Below are 12,551 nucleotides of genomic sequence, written 5' to 3'. Positions count from 1 at the left end.
TTCTAATTGTTTTCGCCAACATGGAATATACAAAACGAAATTTAATATACGAGTACCAGAAGAGTTTGTTGAACCTGCAGAATGTGGATTTGAAATTTTCGTTTGCTCCAATGTCTATTTGAACGAGAGGATTGCATTAAAGTCGACCAGAAATAGTGCATGAGTTTCAGATATTTAATAGTACAAATATGTTTTTAAAATTATCCTCGATCAGAGCTGTTGCCGCGTGGGCTGTTGCGAATAAGTTGAAACAATGTGTTATTTTCTTCTGTCGCTTAGTCAGTGAATACTTTTCTATGAAACAAACACTAAAAGAGGTCTGCATCCTGCAGATAGAAAGTGAATCAAATTTAACGTGAACAATGGGATTTAAATTTCTATGAATAGACTCTTCTGGGCAAATATAATACTTAATAAAAGGACGTGTATGCACGCATACAAACTTATGACGTTTTGGTGAGCACAACCCGGTTCTCCTGACTTTTGAGAATTTTTGTATAATAAAAAGTTGGCTCTGTTTACGCTGTAGGGGAGCATAATTGTAACATTGCAATTCCAGTAAACCATGAAAGGAAGAACTCAAATTGCAGTTGTTTCCAGAACGAGGAATGAAGCCAAAAGTGGATAATAAAAATCATAAAGTGGAAATAACAAAGGCATTTGGATTTAAAATAGAATAAATGGCTAATCCCTCCCACACAAAAATTGTCGACCCTTATTGCCAGCTATCTTTTACTATCGATTGTTTTTTCTCGAACAGATTCAAAGATATCAGTGTTTAGTCGAAAGATGTGTACCCTCAGCCGATGTTTGGTTATTTAAATATATGTTGACTTCTGTTATGGTTATTCAAATTTTTGACCCTCTATGGAGTAGGTCCCGTAGCAAAGGGCCAATATTGTCGGACCTAAATAAACATGACATAAATATTGTGACGTGCCAGTTTTAGACTATGTTGGTTACTTCTTCCACTTTATATGAGATATGTGAAAACTTTTAGAAAATGTTAAAATGAGAGTCGACCGAAGAATTCCATTTTCATACTTCATCTAATACAGATAAGAGTATTGTATGGGCAAAACTTCAAGAAAAGCGATCATTTATATCCAATTTTATGCGAAATCATAACATTTAGGTATAGCAACTTGTAAAGAATCGTAGACTTGTTCTGCTAGTGAAAATTGAAGAGAGTTGGGTGCTTGTTGTGCTTTCAAAACCTTGAAGCCTTTGTGGCGGAGGAACCAGAAGAAATGGTCCGATCTCTACCATCTTTACAACAGATCTTGTGTTGATGGAAATATTGAGATGTACCAAGTCTGAATGGAATCGGATGTAGGGGAGATACCAGAAGGAGTGGACTAATATATCTTCACAGCGAACTCAATCTAAGTTTGATAATAATATTACGCTGTATCAAGTGTGGACCAAATCGGACACTCCTTTCGATCGTTATCGGAGGCACCAGCCAGACAGACGGACGGATATCACCAGATCGACTCTAAATGCCCTGAAACGGATTTCATCTAAAGAGACCCAGGTTTAAAAACGTTACTTCGATGAGGCACCTTTTTACCGTATCAAACGATATGTACCCTCTCTAGCCATATGGTTGAGGTTATAAAAATATGCCTGTTTAAAGCTTTTAACATCCACAATTTACTTTTAAATTTATTACTTAGTTAAAACTCTGAACATCATGGTGGCCAAAGGAAGGGATTCTAACAAAAAAAGTTTAAAGTTCAAGAATCTCAAACCAAATTTAATGTTTAATACATTTTTGAGGTTGTGAATGAGATGGTATGGAATTTCATTTTATTTATAGCAATGATATAGATATTAAAATTGTATACAACAATATATTTGATGCCCAAGAAGTGCTTTAATCAGAAGCGTAAGTGATTCCAGTGTACGTTTTTGGCATGAAAAAAGTCGTATAGTTTCCTACGCCCACTCAGTGGGTCTAGCATTCACAAATAAGAGTATCGTGGAAGGGGGAGTACAGGATTCCCAAGCCCTGAATGTAACGCTCATAACACAGAAACAGGTGTGGAAAGTATAACCGTGATACTTTTGTGCCGGAGCTAGACAAGCATTCAAGTAAGAGTTCATAAAACACACGCTGCCATTAGAAAAGCGTCGAGAACGTTGAAACGCTCTAATGGATGTTATTCTTGCATTCTTCTCCACTCCTTGTGTGAAGTGTCTTCCCTGAAGAGGATTTATTTTTAACAGACATGCTGTGTTTGTTTTCGTTGGTGGCATTGTAAGTGATGATGAATGCTAAAAGGATACACATTTTACCTTTGCTTTGTCACAACAAAAACAACGATTCACTCGGCTTTGCCTCAGACTAGGAGAAGTGTGTGGCGAAAATAGTACTTAACACATGTTACGGTTGCTTGCTTCCTTTCTGTTTGGCAAAATGAAAAAGAGTTTTCCTCGAGAGGTGTTAATTTACATAAAACCCAGAGATGATGATATCCGCCACACAAGCAGTACTCATATTCGTGTAACTTCCACTACAACTATGAGGGACAGCGTGTGGGATGTTGAAACATCACTTGGAACTTCTGAAGAACTTAGACCCAGATTTATGTTCTTGGAGAGATTTCAATTATGTCAACGCAAAGAATATTCAAATCAACACATATCGTCTGAAATGAAAGTAAATGTCGTAAGTCGACTTTTTGGGAAACTGAGATTTTATAACAAAATGATGATGAAAAACACGGCACCCTTTGGCACATCGCCACACAGTTGTTGGACAACGTGCTACTTTGGAACATAATGTAATGTTTGAAATTGTTCCTTTCCTCCGAATAACTTTCAAGATCGGTGTTGGGATTTGTAGCCCTGTTCACAGTATTCGTGTTTACATTGCTGTGTCTGTGAAAGCGTCCCAGCATAGCAGGCTGTGTGATCCTCATAGCGCGATTATAAAATCCGAAAACTATGCTGCGCTGTGAAAATGTTCGCAGCAAAACACAGCACGGCAGCATGTTTTTTGTTATTTCTTCTGCTCTTCTGGCAGCAATTTCAGAGTCTAGTTACAGTAGCTCTTATGACGATCGCTTGCTTTGCAGATGATGATACAACATTAAAGCAGATAGATTTAAATGCATCAATTCTGAGACAAATCCTATGAAAATATCTCTTCTACTTATTTAGTTAATTGCTTGGCTTAACCCATTAACGCCGGCGGGTGCGAAAACGCACCAAAAATAGAGGTGTTTTTTAGCATGCATAGAAACGGTTTTATATTTGATATCGCTTTTCTTTTTCTTGGTATAGATAGTAGATGGGTGGGTCTATTTATTTGACATTGGCTGTTTTTTCATTAGACGTCACCTACATGATGATAAACGCATCGCCAAGTGCAGGTTTTCCTACATGCAAAAAATAACTCTATTATACAAAGAAAACATATAGAAAAATAATATTTTTTAAATATGTATTGGTATGGATCGGTAGCCCTATATTTAACTCATTAAATTTTCAAAATGGTACATATAAACCTCGTTGCATATATACGTGTTGTGCGTTTTCGCGCTAATGGGTGCTTTTTTACTAAAAAAGTATTTTCGGTTAACCATATGTGCGAACGCTAATGAAGCGCTCCCAATCAAAATAGCTGTCAAACCGTCTGCTCTCTGTTTTTGAATTATATTTGTGCAGATTACGAATGTGAGGGACTTAAACCCCAAATCGGATAATTCATATATATGGGAGCTATAACTATATCTATATCGATTTTCACCAAATTAGAAGTACTTGCTTCAGGGTTGAATTCACTCGGATGTGTCGAAATCCATCCATATTGGATACATATTAAACATTTGGCGCACAATAAAATTTAAATCGGACGAAAATATATATGGGAGCATCGAAATCTGAACCGATTGTCATATATACTTCTAGACTGAACCTGGCTGCGTGTACCTAAATTGATTTGATTCGGACTGATATTACTCATTTGTATTGCATTGTGCTCTACATATGAAATCGAACGACACTATGTATGGGAGCTATATTCAAATCTGATCCGTTAATTACAATTTCCTTACAACGCCGACGGGTGCGAAAACGCACCACCTCCTGCACGAGCAAGGGGTAGAGATAGGGGGCTGAATTTTTGTGCGCGGAATATGAGTGACATTATGGCATCCTCCACTAAGTTTCAACATTTTTCTCCCACAAATAAGGGAGCCGGCGTTAATGGGTTAAGGTCATTAAAAATCTATTTTTTTTATTTTTGCATTTTTTTCTTTTTTATTCATCCAATATTTCGATTTCCTCCGGAAATCATCTTCAGGGATCGTTTTAAAGTAAAACCTCATCTATTCAGTTTAAAAATATCCCTTTTAGATTAAAAATATCCCTGAAGAGAGAAAAAAAAGTTCAAAAATAAAAAAAAACATAGATTTTTAATGACCTTAAGCCAAGCAATTAACTAAATAAGTTAAATAAATATAACAGGTCAACAATAGACAACAACAAAAATATCTCTTCTCTGAGAAAAGCTGAGTCCCTTTTACATTCTTAAAATATATATAATTTTACACAAATTATAATATAAAAAATATATATATTGAAGAACGTGAGGAAAACCTTGTGTGATCCATGAAATATGTTTGAAGGCGTGTATGCCTTTGCAGGACAGTATTTTAGAACGAAATAATGCATTATTACAATTAGGAAAATCCTAGACAAACACAGATGCAAAATATTTTCTCTATGTTTTTGCGTTTTATGGTTACCACCACCAGCTCACTACCGGATGGAATGGGAACAGTTGTCACTTTCGATTTGAAACTCTCATTATGAGTTGTTTTTCGTTGTGGGTATGCACTCGCACTTTCAACCCCGTTTTGAACGTTTATTTTAAAGGTTACCATTCCAATGTTATCCTAGAAATGGGGGTTGGTCTTCTAACCAAACAACTTGAAGCGTTATGATTTCTGAGGTTTTATTTGCAATTGGTTTCGAGTTCATATCCACGAAAGTATAGAGTGATGGTTATGTCCCATCGTGTTCTAATTTTCAAACGTGAGTGTTTGAAGCTGCAGGAAACCGTTTCTTGTACCTCATATAAAAAATAAATATACCCAGTGCCGGGTTCGATGGCTCGACGAAAAATTAGAATTGCATTTTTGTAGCCCCTGTCTTGGGCAGATTTACTTTACAGACTGCATGCATTTATGTTTAGGTCTGGCTGTTTGCCATGACCTCTGTCGAGTTCTAATGGCTCTAAAATGTTTTGGCAACTGTTAGACATTTATTTATCATGATGTTGTTTGCACCATCAGAAAATAAAAAGCAAGACAAAATAGGAAACAAAATATACATCACGAGACTATCGCGCACATGTTGCGCATACATCACATTTGATGGTAACGTTGTGTTGTTGTGTTGTTTGATTTCAGTTTTTTTTTTTTTTCTTACAAAAATATGTAATTGAATGTCTTTATTCAAAAGAAAGCGTGAACCAGAAGCTACGTACGATCAGCGGTCAATTCGGTTATCAAACTTGAACGCCTAGTAATATACAAAAAATACCATGTGAATGAAAGGAAGTTATCGTCCTCCACTCCAAATGTTGTTTTTTCTTAGTATTTGCAATAAATTTTGTTTTAAATATATTTGTTGTTCTATTTTTAATGTTACCTTCTGACATCGGGCGAATTTGGTAGACTGCGGCATTTCCGGCTAGACTTGTTGCCATGCGTGGACGATGAATTTCCCATTATTTGTATTGTCTGGACATAACTGCGTAGTTAATTGATTTTTTACTTTTTGAATATTTTTAATTTAACATCACTCTTGTTGCATAGTTATTCATATCACATATTCGCACAAGCTGCAGTGCAGTTCTCAAATGTCAGAAGCTAAAATTGATTCTTTGGCATTCTTCATTTTTATTCTTTAGATTTCATTGCATTTTGTTTCGAATAAAATTGCTAATTACTGAGAAAACTTTGTTAGGCCAGGTCTGATCCCACTCCCGCTATGCTACGAGGCCAGGGAATAAATGATTCAACTAACTTTGAGATTTATGACCAAACAAAAGTCATATTTCATTGTTTGTCACTAAAACAATGACAGAAGAGGAAACAAACAAAAAAAAAAAAAAAAACCAACGACAAAAGTAAAAGAAAACGGGTCAAAAAGAAAAATTATCCAAATATACTACAATGCGCGGAAATAAAATTCCTACACATAAGGGAATGCAGAAGTTAACTGTTAACTGATTCGTGCATTACCTTTTATGGCATTTCTGGAATACACTTCTGCCACGCAAGACTGCAAAATCTCCTGTTTTAATAAATATTTTCGCTGAAGACGCAAAAGGAAAGCAAGATTCGTATAACACTAAACCAAGCTGACATTTTGTGTTCCAAAGCTGAGCCGTAATTTGTCAGCGTGCTTGAGAATTTAACGAAGTTACTGTTGGAGGAAAACATTGACACAAAATACGCAAGGTAAATATTTTGTGTCCATGTTTTTGAAATACCTGTACAGATCAGTACCCAAATGTAACAAAAATTTAAAAAAAAGTGGCACTAGGCTGACTAAAATGTGAGCCGAGAAGAGAAATTAATTTCTTATCATTTTCTTTCTTTGCGTTTCCAATCATTTCGCCAAGTGATTAATATTTGTATTTTTCCTAAATATTTTGTTGCATGATGTACCAGTTTTAGGGTTAAAAATACAATACAAATTCCCCAAGCACCCAGTGCCAGCCACACACGTGCATCTTCCTGAACTACAATTAGTTTTCCCCAATCTAAAGTGTAATATATCAATAGGATAACAGCTCCGGCGTAGATATACATCTGCACAGAACCAATCCTGCACCACCCAGTTGGAGCGGCCATTTATTTAACGACAAATTGAATAACTTCCTCCGTAACTTTGTTTGTGGGTGCAATTTAAAGCTCGTGTAGGGTAAATGATATAGGTAAACGGTTTGAACACGTGCCACTGTACCGACGTGTGCCCAAACCTCAAGATTAGCACCACATAAAATTTTGTGTAAATCATTTTAAGGGAAATCACCGATAACATTTCTCACAAGTAACAATTTTTGGAAAACGAGCTATTCCAAATTTAATGGTCTGGTTATTGCCGCCGAATTGATTTTAACATTCAATAGTTTCGACTTGTTTCGCAAAATTTAATCTTCCAAATGAATTTGAAAAAGTCCAGACATAAGAAGGTGCCGTAATATGAGGACTATGCTCGTGATTTGAGTAATTATCAAAATTTGGTAGTAAGTTAAAGTTATTTTAAAATGCAGCTAAGTTCGGCCGGTATGTATGTAATCCGGTATGGTATATAATGTGTGCAACCTGTGAAACAATATATATATACATTTTGCCTGGCCCACTGTATACCAGTTCGCTTTAACACCTCCATCAATGACACATCACCAAAATATTCCTGATTGCAACAGGGCCATCTGAACATGCGACTCTTTTTTTATGTCTTCTTACTTTATGATGCATAATTTATCTTTGGATTTCACCACTACCACTTCGAAATGTTAAAGTTAAAAACTGTTTTCGAACGAAAGCCAAAAACACACAATCATCTTGGCAGAAATCGCAGATTACTCCCTAAAAGTACATTTCACATGGAGGATGGGAAAGGAGAGGCTGCCAGTTGAGTGCACGCCAACATGCGATACTGTCACAAATGTATTCTTCCAATAGCTCAAGAAGTTTGAATGCCGGTCGACACATAAAGTAACATCATTACACGCAACTTTACGCAAGATCATACTTCTGAGCGATTTAAAAATAATATTGAGTTGGTGCTAGCGGGAACATGCCGAATGATTGCGAATATGAAATTGTGTTTACTTTGCTAACGTTTAAAGCATGACAGGCTAATGTCAAGCGTCAATCTGACGCCAATAATTACTGTTGTAACAGTCTCCCATTGCCATGCCCCCTTCTACAGGCCACGGATTCCGTCTATGAATTCCAGTCCTCAGTTCACCACACTCGGCTCGATTGTGCATTCGCAACTGTGCAGCTCCACTTGATAAAATGTGTTGCCTGAGTCTCCTAGCCGGCAAATCATTTCACGATTCATTATTATGCAGTGTGCTATCAGAAACAGATAAATCGTAGTCTGGTCGCAATGGTTGCTGCTGCAATTGTCCAACAGTCGTCCCAAGCTGCCTGCACCTCTCCCCCCTTATGGAGCTAGAAGCGTTGTCTAACAACATAAATTTGTCACAATTTATGATGATAACAAATAGTGTGCCTGCCGTTTACGAACTGCTCGAGCGAAAAGCCTAAATTTATTGACAAAGGGAAAGAGCAAAGCAGGAAAAAAGTGTTGGACTTTAAATCGTTGATAAGGACGCCACACATGATGTCTGTCGGCGTTGTGGGCAATCGGGAAAGTTTAGCGTGTTGGAGGTCTGTTGGTTACCTCGTTGGTGACAGCCAGTTTCGTCCAACAAAAGAAAATCGTGAAGGGTGTTCCATCGCCCATAACTTTTTATTTGTCGCTAATGCCAATTTGAGTTATTTCGTTTGCAAAGCTGTTATCTAATGCCATGACACCAGCAGTTCTCAACACATCAACATTTCCTGTTCTGAGGCAGTCAGCCGTGAAGTCATTTGATGTGCCACTCGGTGGCAATCATCCTCCTCCTCCACTCGTTAGTTATAGCCGAATGGCTGCGAAATGTGTAGCGAAACAAACGCGTTTATTTTATGACAAATAAAAAACAATAAACGTCAGTGCACGATTAGCATCATTATAGCTATCAGCAATGCCTCGTCACAGCCACGTTGGTGGTCAAAATTACACAGCTACAGATGTGAAATATATGTAGATATGTATTTTCGAACAAGCATCGCTGTAATTTTGTGTTCGGTCAGTCAATCATAAGTCCATCAGGATTAGGCCGCATGGTTTTAACGAAGCGTATTCCATTCAATATTTAAAATCCAATAATTTTGGATAGATTAAATAGCTATTCATCCTTTATTTTCAAAACTGGGTTCCCCAATCATTGATTTCACCACCTAAGAATTGGATATAGACTAACGAAAAAGGTAAAATTTAGATATTTCCTCCAGTCGAATTATTTTTCTACACTCATGCCCTGGATTCCAAAAAAGCGGATCCAATATGGTACATGTATGAGCCCAGCTCTATTGTGTAAACAGAAGTATGAGTATGGGAGTTATGGTTGAATGAAATGCGGCCAACGATATTTTATTGTTTTTAAATATAAACAGTAAAATTTTAATTATTCTGCAAAAAGTTTCAGTAAAATGCATTGGTGGTGGTGATAGGGTCTCTCGCGTATGCTAAAAAACGGAAAATTAACAAACGGCAGCGTCAGGCGATAAATATTCCAACTTTAAAATTATGATAAGTGAATGAACAACGCCCAAAAAGCGGTGGCGTGTTAACACTTTGAATATACGAAAGCATGGACCTATATAACTTTGACTCCGTGCTGGAACTAACAAAAATCTAAAGTTTGTACAAACTTTGGGTTTTAAAGCTTTGACGAGGTTTAAAAGTGGTACCACAACTTATTGCAACTATGCAAACACATGTGCTAACTTCTCTGCAAGTTTTTGACCTGACGTCGACCAGAAAATGACATTCACCTCATCGAACTCCCTCGGCGCATTTCCAAATTGGAATATCAATTAGAAAATGCACAGTTTGCAAGATTTGCTCGTGAGTTAATCTGCAGATCGTTTTAAACGTCACGTATAAAATTACTTATCCATTCATCCACCACCCTCTGTTCGTAATTATGCTACTTCAAGGATTCTCGTTAAAAAAATCTAATTGTTCATTTCAGGTCTTAACTGCCCTGCAAATGTGCTTGCATTGACACTTAATACGTCATTCAAAAGCATTTAATAAAGATTATAGCTTTCAAAGGACTTTTATCGAATAACTTTGAAACAAAAGCCACGCCACAGTCCTGGCATAGATTGCCATTTCAAATTGTCCTTTTTTTGTTGAAAAGACCATGAAAGCAGAATTTATAACTAAATTGTGGTTTAGTCACGTTTTGAGTTTGACAAAAAATGCGATTCCAAAAAGGCCATTCAATATTTGAGTAAGCCATTCTTGAATTCATAAATGCAAGCATGTATCAAGGAAGTTCCTTTGGATTTGGATCTCAAAAAAGGTGGAGCGAGTCAATAAGGAAGCATCATGTTGCACAAAAGAAGCACGCGTTAAATGAATTTCCTGTTCAATAAGAAATCGTTCATTGGTCCCCTTCTTCCTCGTCGTCAATGCTCTTTAAGTGTTTCAGTGGTGGACGATTTTTGTTCTGTTCTGGCTTGGGTCACACTAAAACACGTTATTTTGCTGGAAACGGAAGCAATTATGTATGTTGTTGCTTGGAATTATTCTGGAGAAAGCCATGACGGGCAGTGGTAGTGGACGTTCTTGTACTACTTTCATCAGTTGGTTGATTCAAATATATTTAGATTCTTAGGGGGAACATAAGCAGAATTTGAACGAGTGATTACGAGGTGTTTCATTTGTGCAAGGTTAATAAAATATTCTTCTTATCCATGAGGGTATAAAAATACTTCAAATACCATACTTAGGGTAAGCGAATCAGTGACGCAAATTCATGCAATTGCCCGATCTTACTTTAACTGCACTTACTTAAATAATAGGAAGTTTAATCTGCTCACGAAACATTGTTTCATTACTAGGCTACATTCATGGCACAATGAAATAAGGGTAACCTCATTTCAAGTAAGCATTCCCAGCTCTGCATTTTCTGTAATTTACCTTGTCAAATGCATAGAAAACCCTTCTCATCTCCGATTTGGATTTATAAACATAGATTTTGACAATGAGATATTGTCAAAGGAAAACATTTGAAAAATTGTAAACATATGATTGCACGACTTTACCTTCTTAGTTCTACCATGGCTACATTGAATGTACGAAGTAAGTTTTCGAACTGTATACATGCTGGGTACTTTTAATTTGACCACGATGAAAGCCATTTATTTTAGTACTTATCTGAAAGCATGTATTGGCTAAAAACCGCAAAATAATCTTGTAGGAAATTCAATAATTGACATTGAATAGTGGAATTAAATAGCAAAGTGTTTATACTGGTTTAGACTCAGCCAGTTTAATGTTCTTCTTTATTCGCAAGAGTTTTAGTAATTAATGCAATAAAAACGAAAAAAAGACAAAGATTTTTTACATATATTTTCGATTAAACAAAAATACTTATTACCCGTTTCCAATTAAAACAAAATGTTTTGGTAGCAAAAGAAGACAGCAGATGACTTTACTGTGGCAAAAAATGTTAATTTTTGTACTTGTACTAAAATATATATCTGAGGTTTGGTAGTGAAAATTTCACTTAGCCAAAAAATGTTGGACGTCCTGCAAACACCGGTGGAAATTAAATAGCAGAGAGTAAAAGGGTGTTAGATTTTGTAGAACACGTACATATTGTTCTCTAAATTTATTTTTTATATTTATTCCATAGCCTTCTTTGTATTCTTATACTCATTTACTAACCTCAAATTATTCTCTATTAACCTTTACAGATGACGATAGTTGAGCTCTTCAACTGCAGATATAAAGTTTGATTTCTGTGACAACAAAAGGGTAAGTTTTCAAATATTTATTATTTCCACATTTGGGAGTATTGTTTTTATCGGCAATTCAAACTAAATGACCTATCAATGATTCTTTTACCTAAATTCATTACGTCCTAATTTGATGAAGTAATATAAACCTTGACGATTGAAAGTAAATTCGATCTTTTAAGCTTGTCTGATTTTTGTGACTGTGACAATCCCTGCCTGCAAGTTTCGTTTTTTTTTTGTTTTAAATAATCGAAAAGTATTTTCAATTAAAAACACTTCTCACCCCAACTTGATATTTGGTCTGAAGCATCAACTATAATGCTTTGTTGTTGAACCCAAATTCAAAGACTCCAGAATGTCAATGACAATCTGTCAAAATGTCAAATGAATAAGAAATTTCTTCAAATTTATCCGAGATTTATCCAAGATTTATATTCGAACGAAAATCCCTAATTGGGCGAATAGAATTTTACAGGCATAGAAAGTGGGGAAAGGAATTAAGAATGTTTTAATAGGGCTCTGACAAACACAGCTGCCTTTTTGGGGTTGAAGTGTGGTATGGTTTTACTTGAATAAGAGTTGTGTCGAAATCAAACATGTCCCTGTTACCCTCAAATAGTACAATTACACATTGGAGGAATGAACACAGGGTCATAGTAGGTGTTTACCACTCTGAAAGTAAATTATAAAATATGTCAAATGTTCACTCTGAAAGTAAATTATAAAATATGTCAAATGTTCACCTCCTCCCTGTGCATAAAAGCCAAATTAGGTTAAGGTTAGGCACTTCAGTTTACTGCGTGATGTTTGAAAAGCAAGGTAAAGTTTTTATTTTTAATAAAACCATATTTCTGTTAAAGAGGCAGCTGTTTTCGTTGGCTTGAATAAATTTAGTAGGTCTATTTTAAAGCGGCAGATGCTATTTACTTCGTG

The 12,551-nt window shown here is 36.1% G+C and overlaps 1 protein-coding gene and 1 long non-coding RNA gene across 7 annotated transcripts in view; one reads left to right on the top strand and one right to left on the bottom strand.

Moving 5' to 3' along the window:
• The window catches only part of LOC105261554 (uncharacterized), a 167,670-nt gene that overhangs the window by 38,670 nt on the left and 116,449 nt on the right, over positions 1-12,551 (top strand). For all 3 annotated transcript variants that reach the window (XR_009342723.1, XR_009342722.1, XR_009342724.1), the window contains exon 2: positions 11,577-11,637. This is a non-coding gene — a long non-coding RNA (uncharacterized LOC105261554). The remainder of the gene's footprint in view (positions 1-11,576; positions 11,638-12,551) is intronic.
• LOC101887273 (protein sickie) overlaps positions 1-12,551 on the bottom strand; it is a 157,644-nt gene that overhangs the window by 44,610 nt on the left and 100,483 nt on the right. For 2 of the 4 annotated variants that reach the window (XM_020035349.2, XM_059125154.1), the window contains exon 2: positions 5,665-5,885. The exons of the other annotated variants lie outside the window; for them this stretch is intronic. In XM_020035349.2, coding sequence (XP_019890908.1) covers positions 5,665-5,744 — 80 coding nt within the window. In that variant the 5' untranslated portion in view covers positions 5,745-5,885. The remainder of the gene's footprint in view (positions 1-5,664; positions 5,886-12,551) is intronic. 4 annotated transcript variants of the gene reach the window in all.

This window comes from Musca domestica, unplaced genomic scaffold, assembly GCF_030504385.1.
Source record: "Musca domestica strain aabys unplaced genomic scaffold, Musca_domestica.polishedcontigs.V.1.1 32, whole genome shotgun sequence".
NCBI classification, from domain to species: domain Eukaryota; kingdom Metazoa; phylum Arthropoda; class Insecta; order Diptera; family Muscidae; genus Musca; species Musca domestica.
Note: the sequence above shows the minus strand (reverse complement) of the source record. Positions and strands in the feature narration are given on the sequence as shown.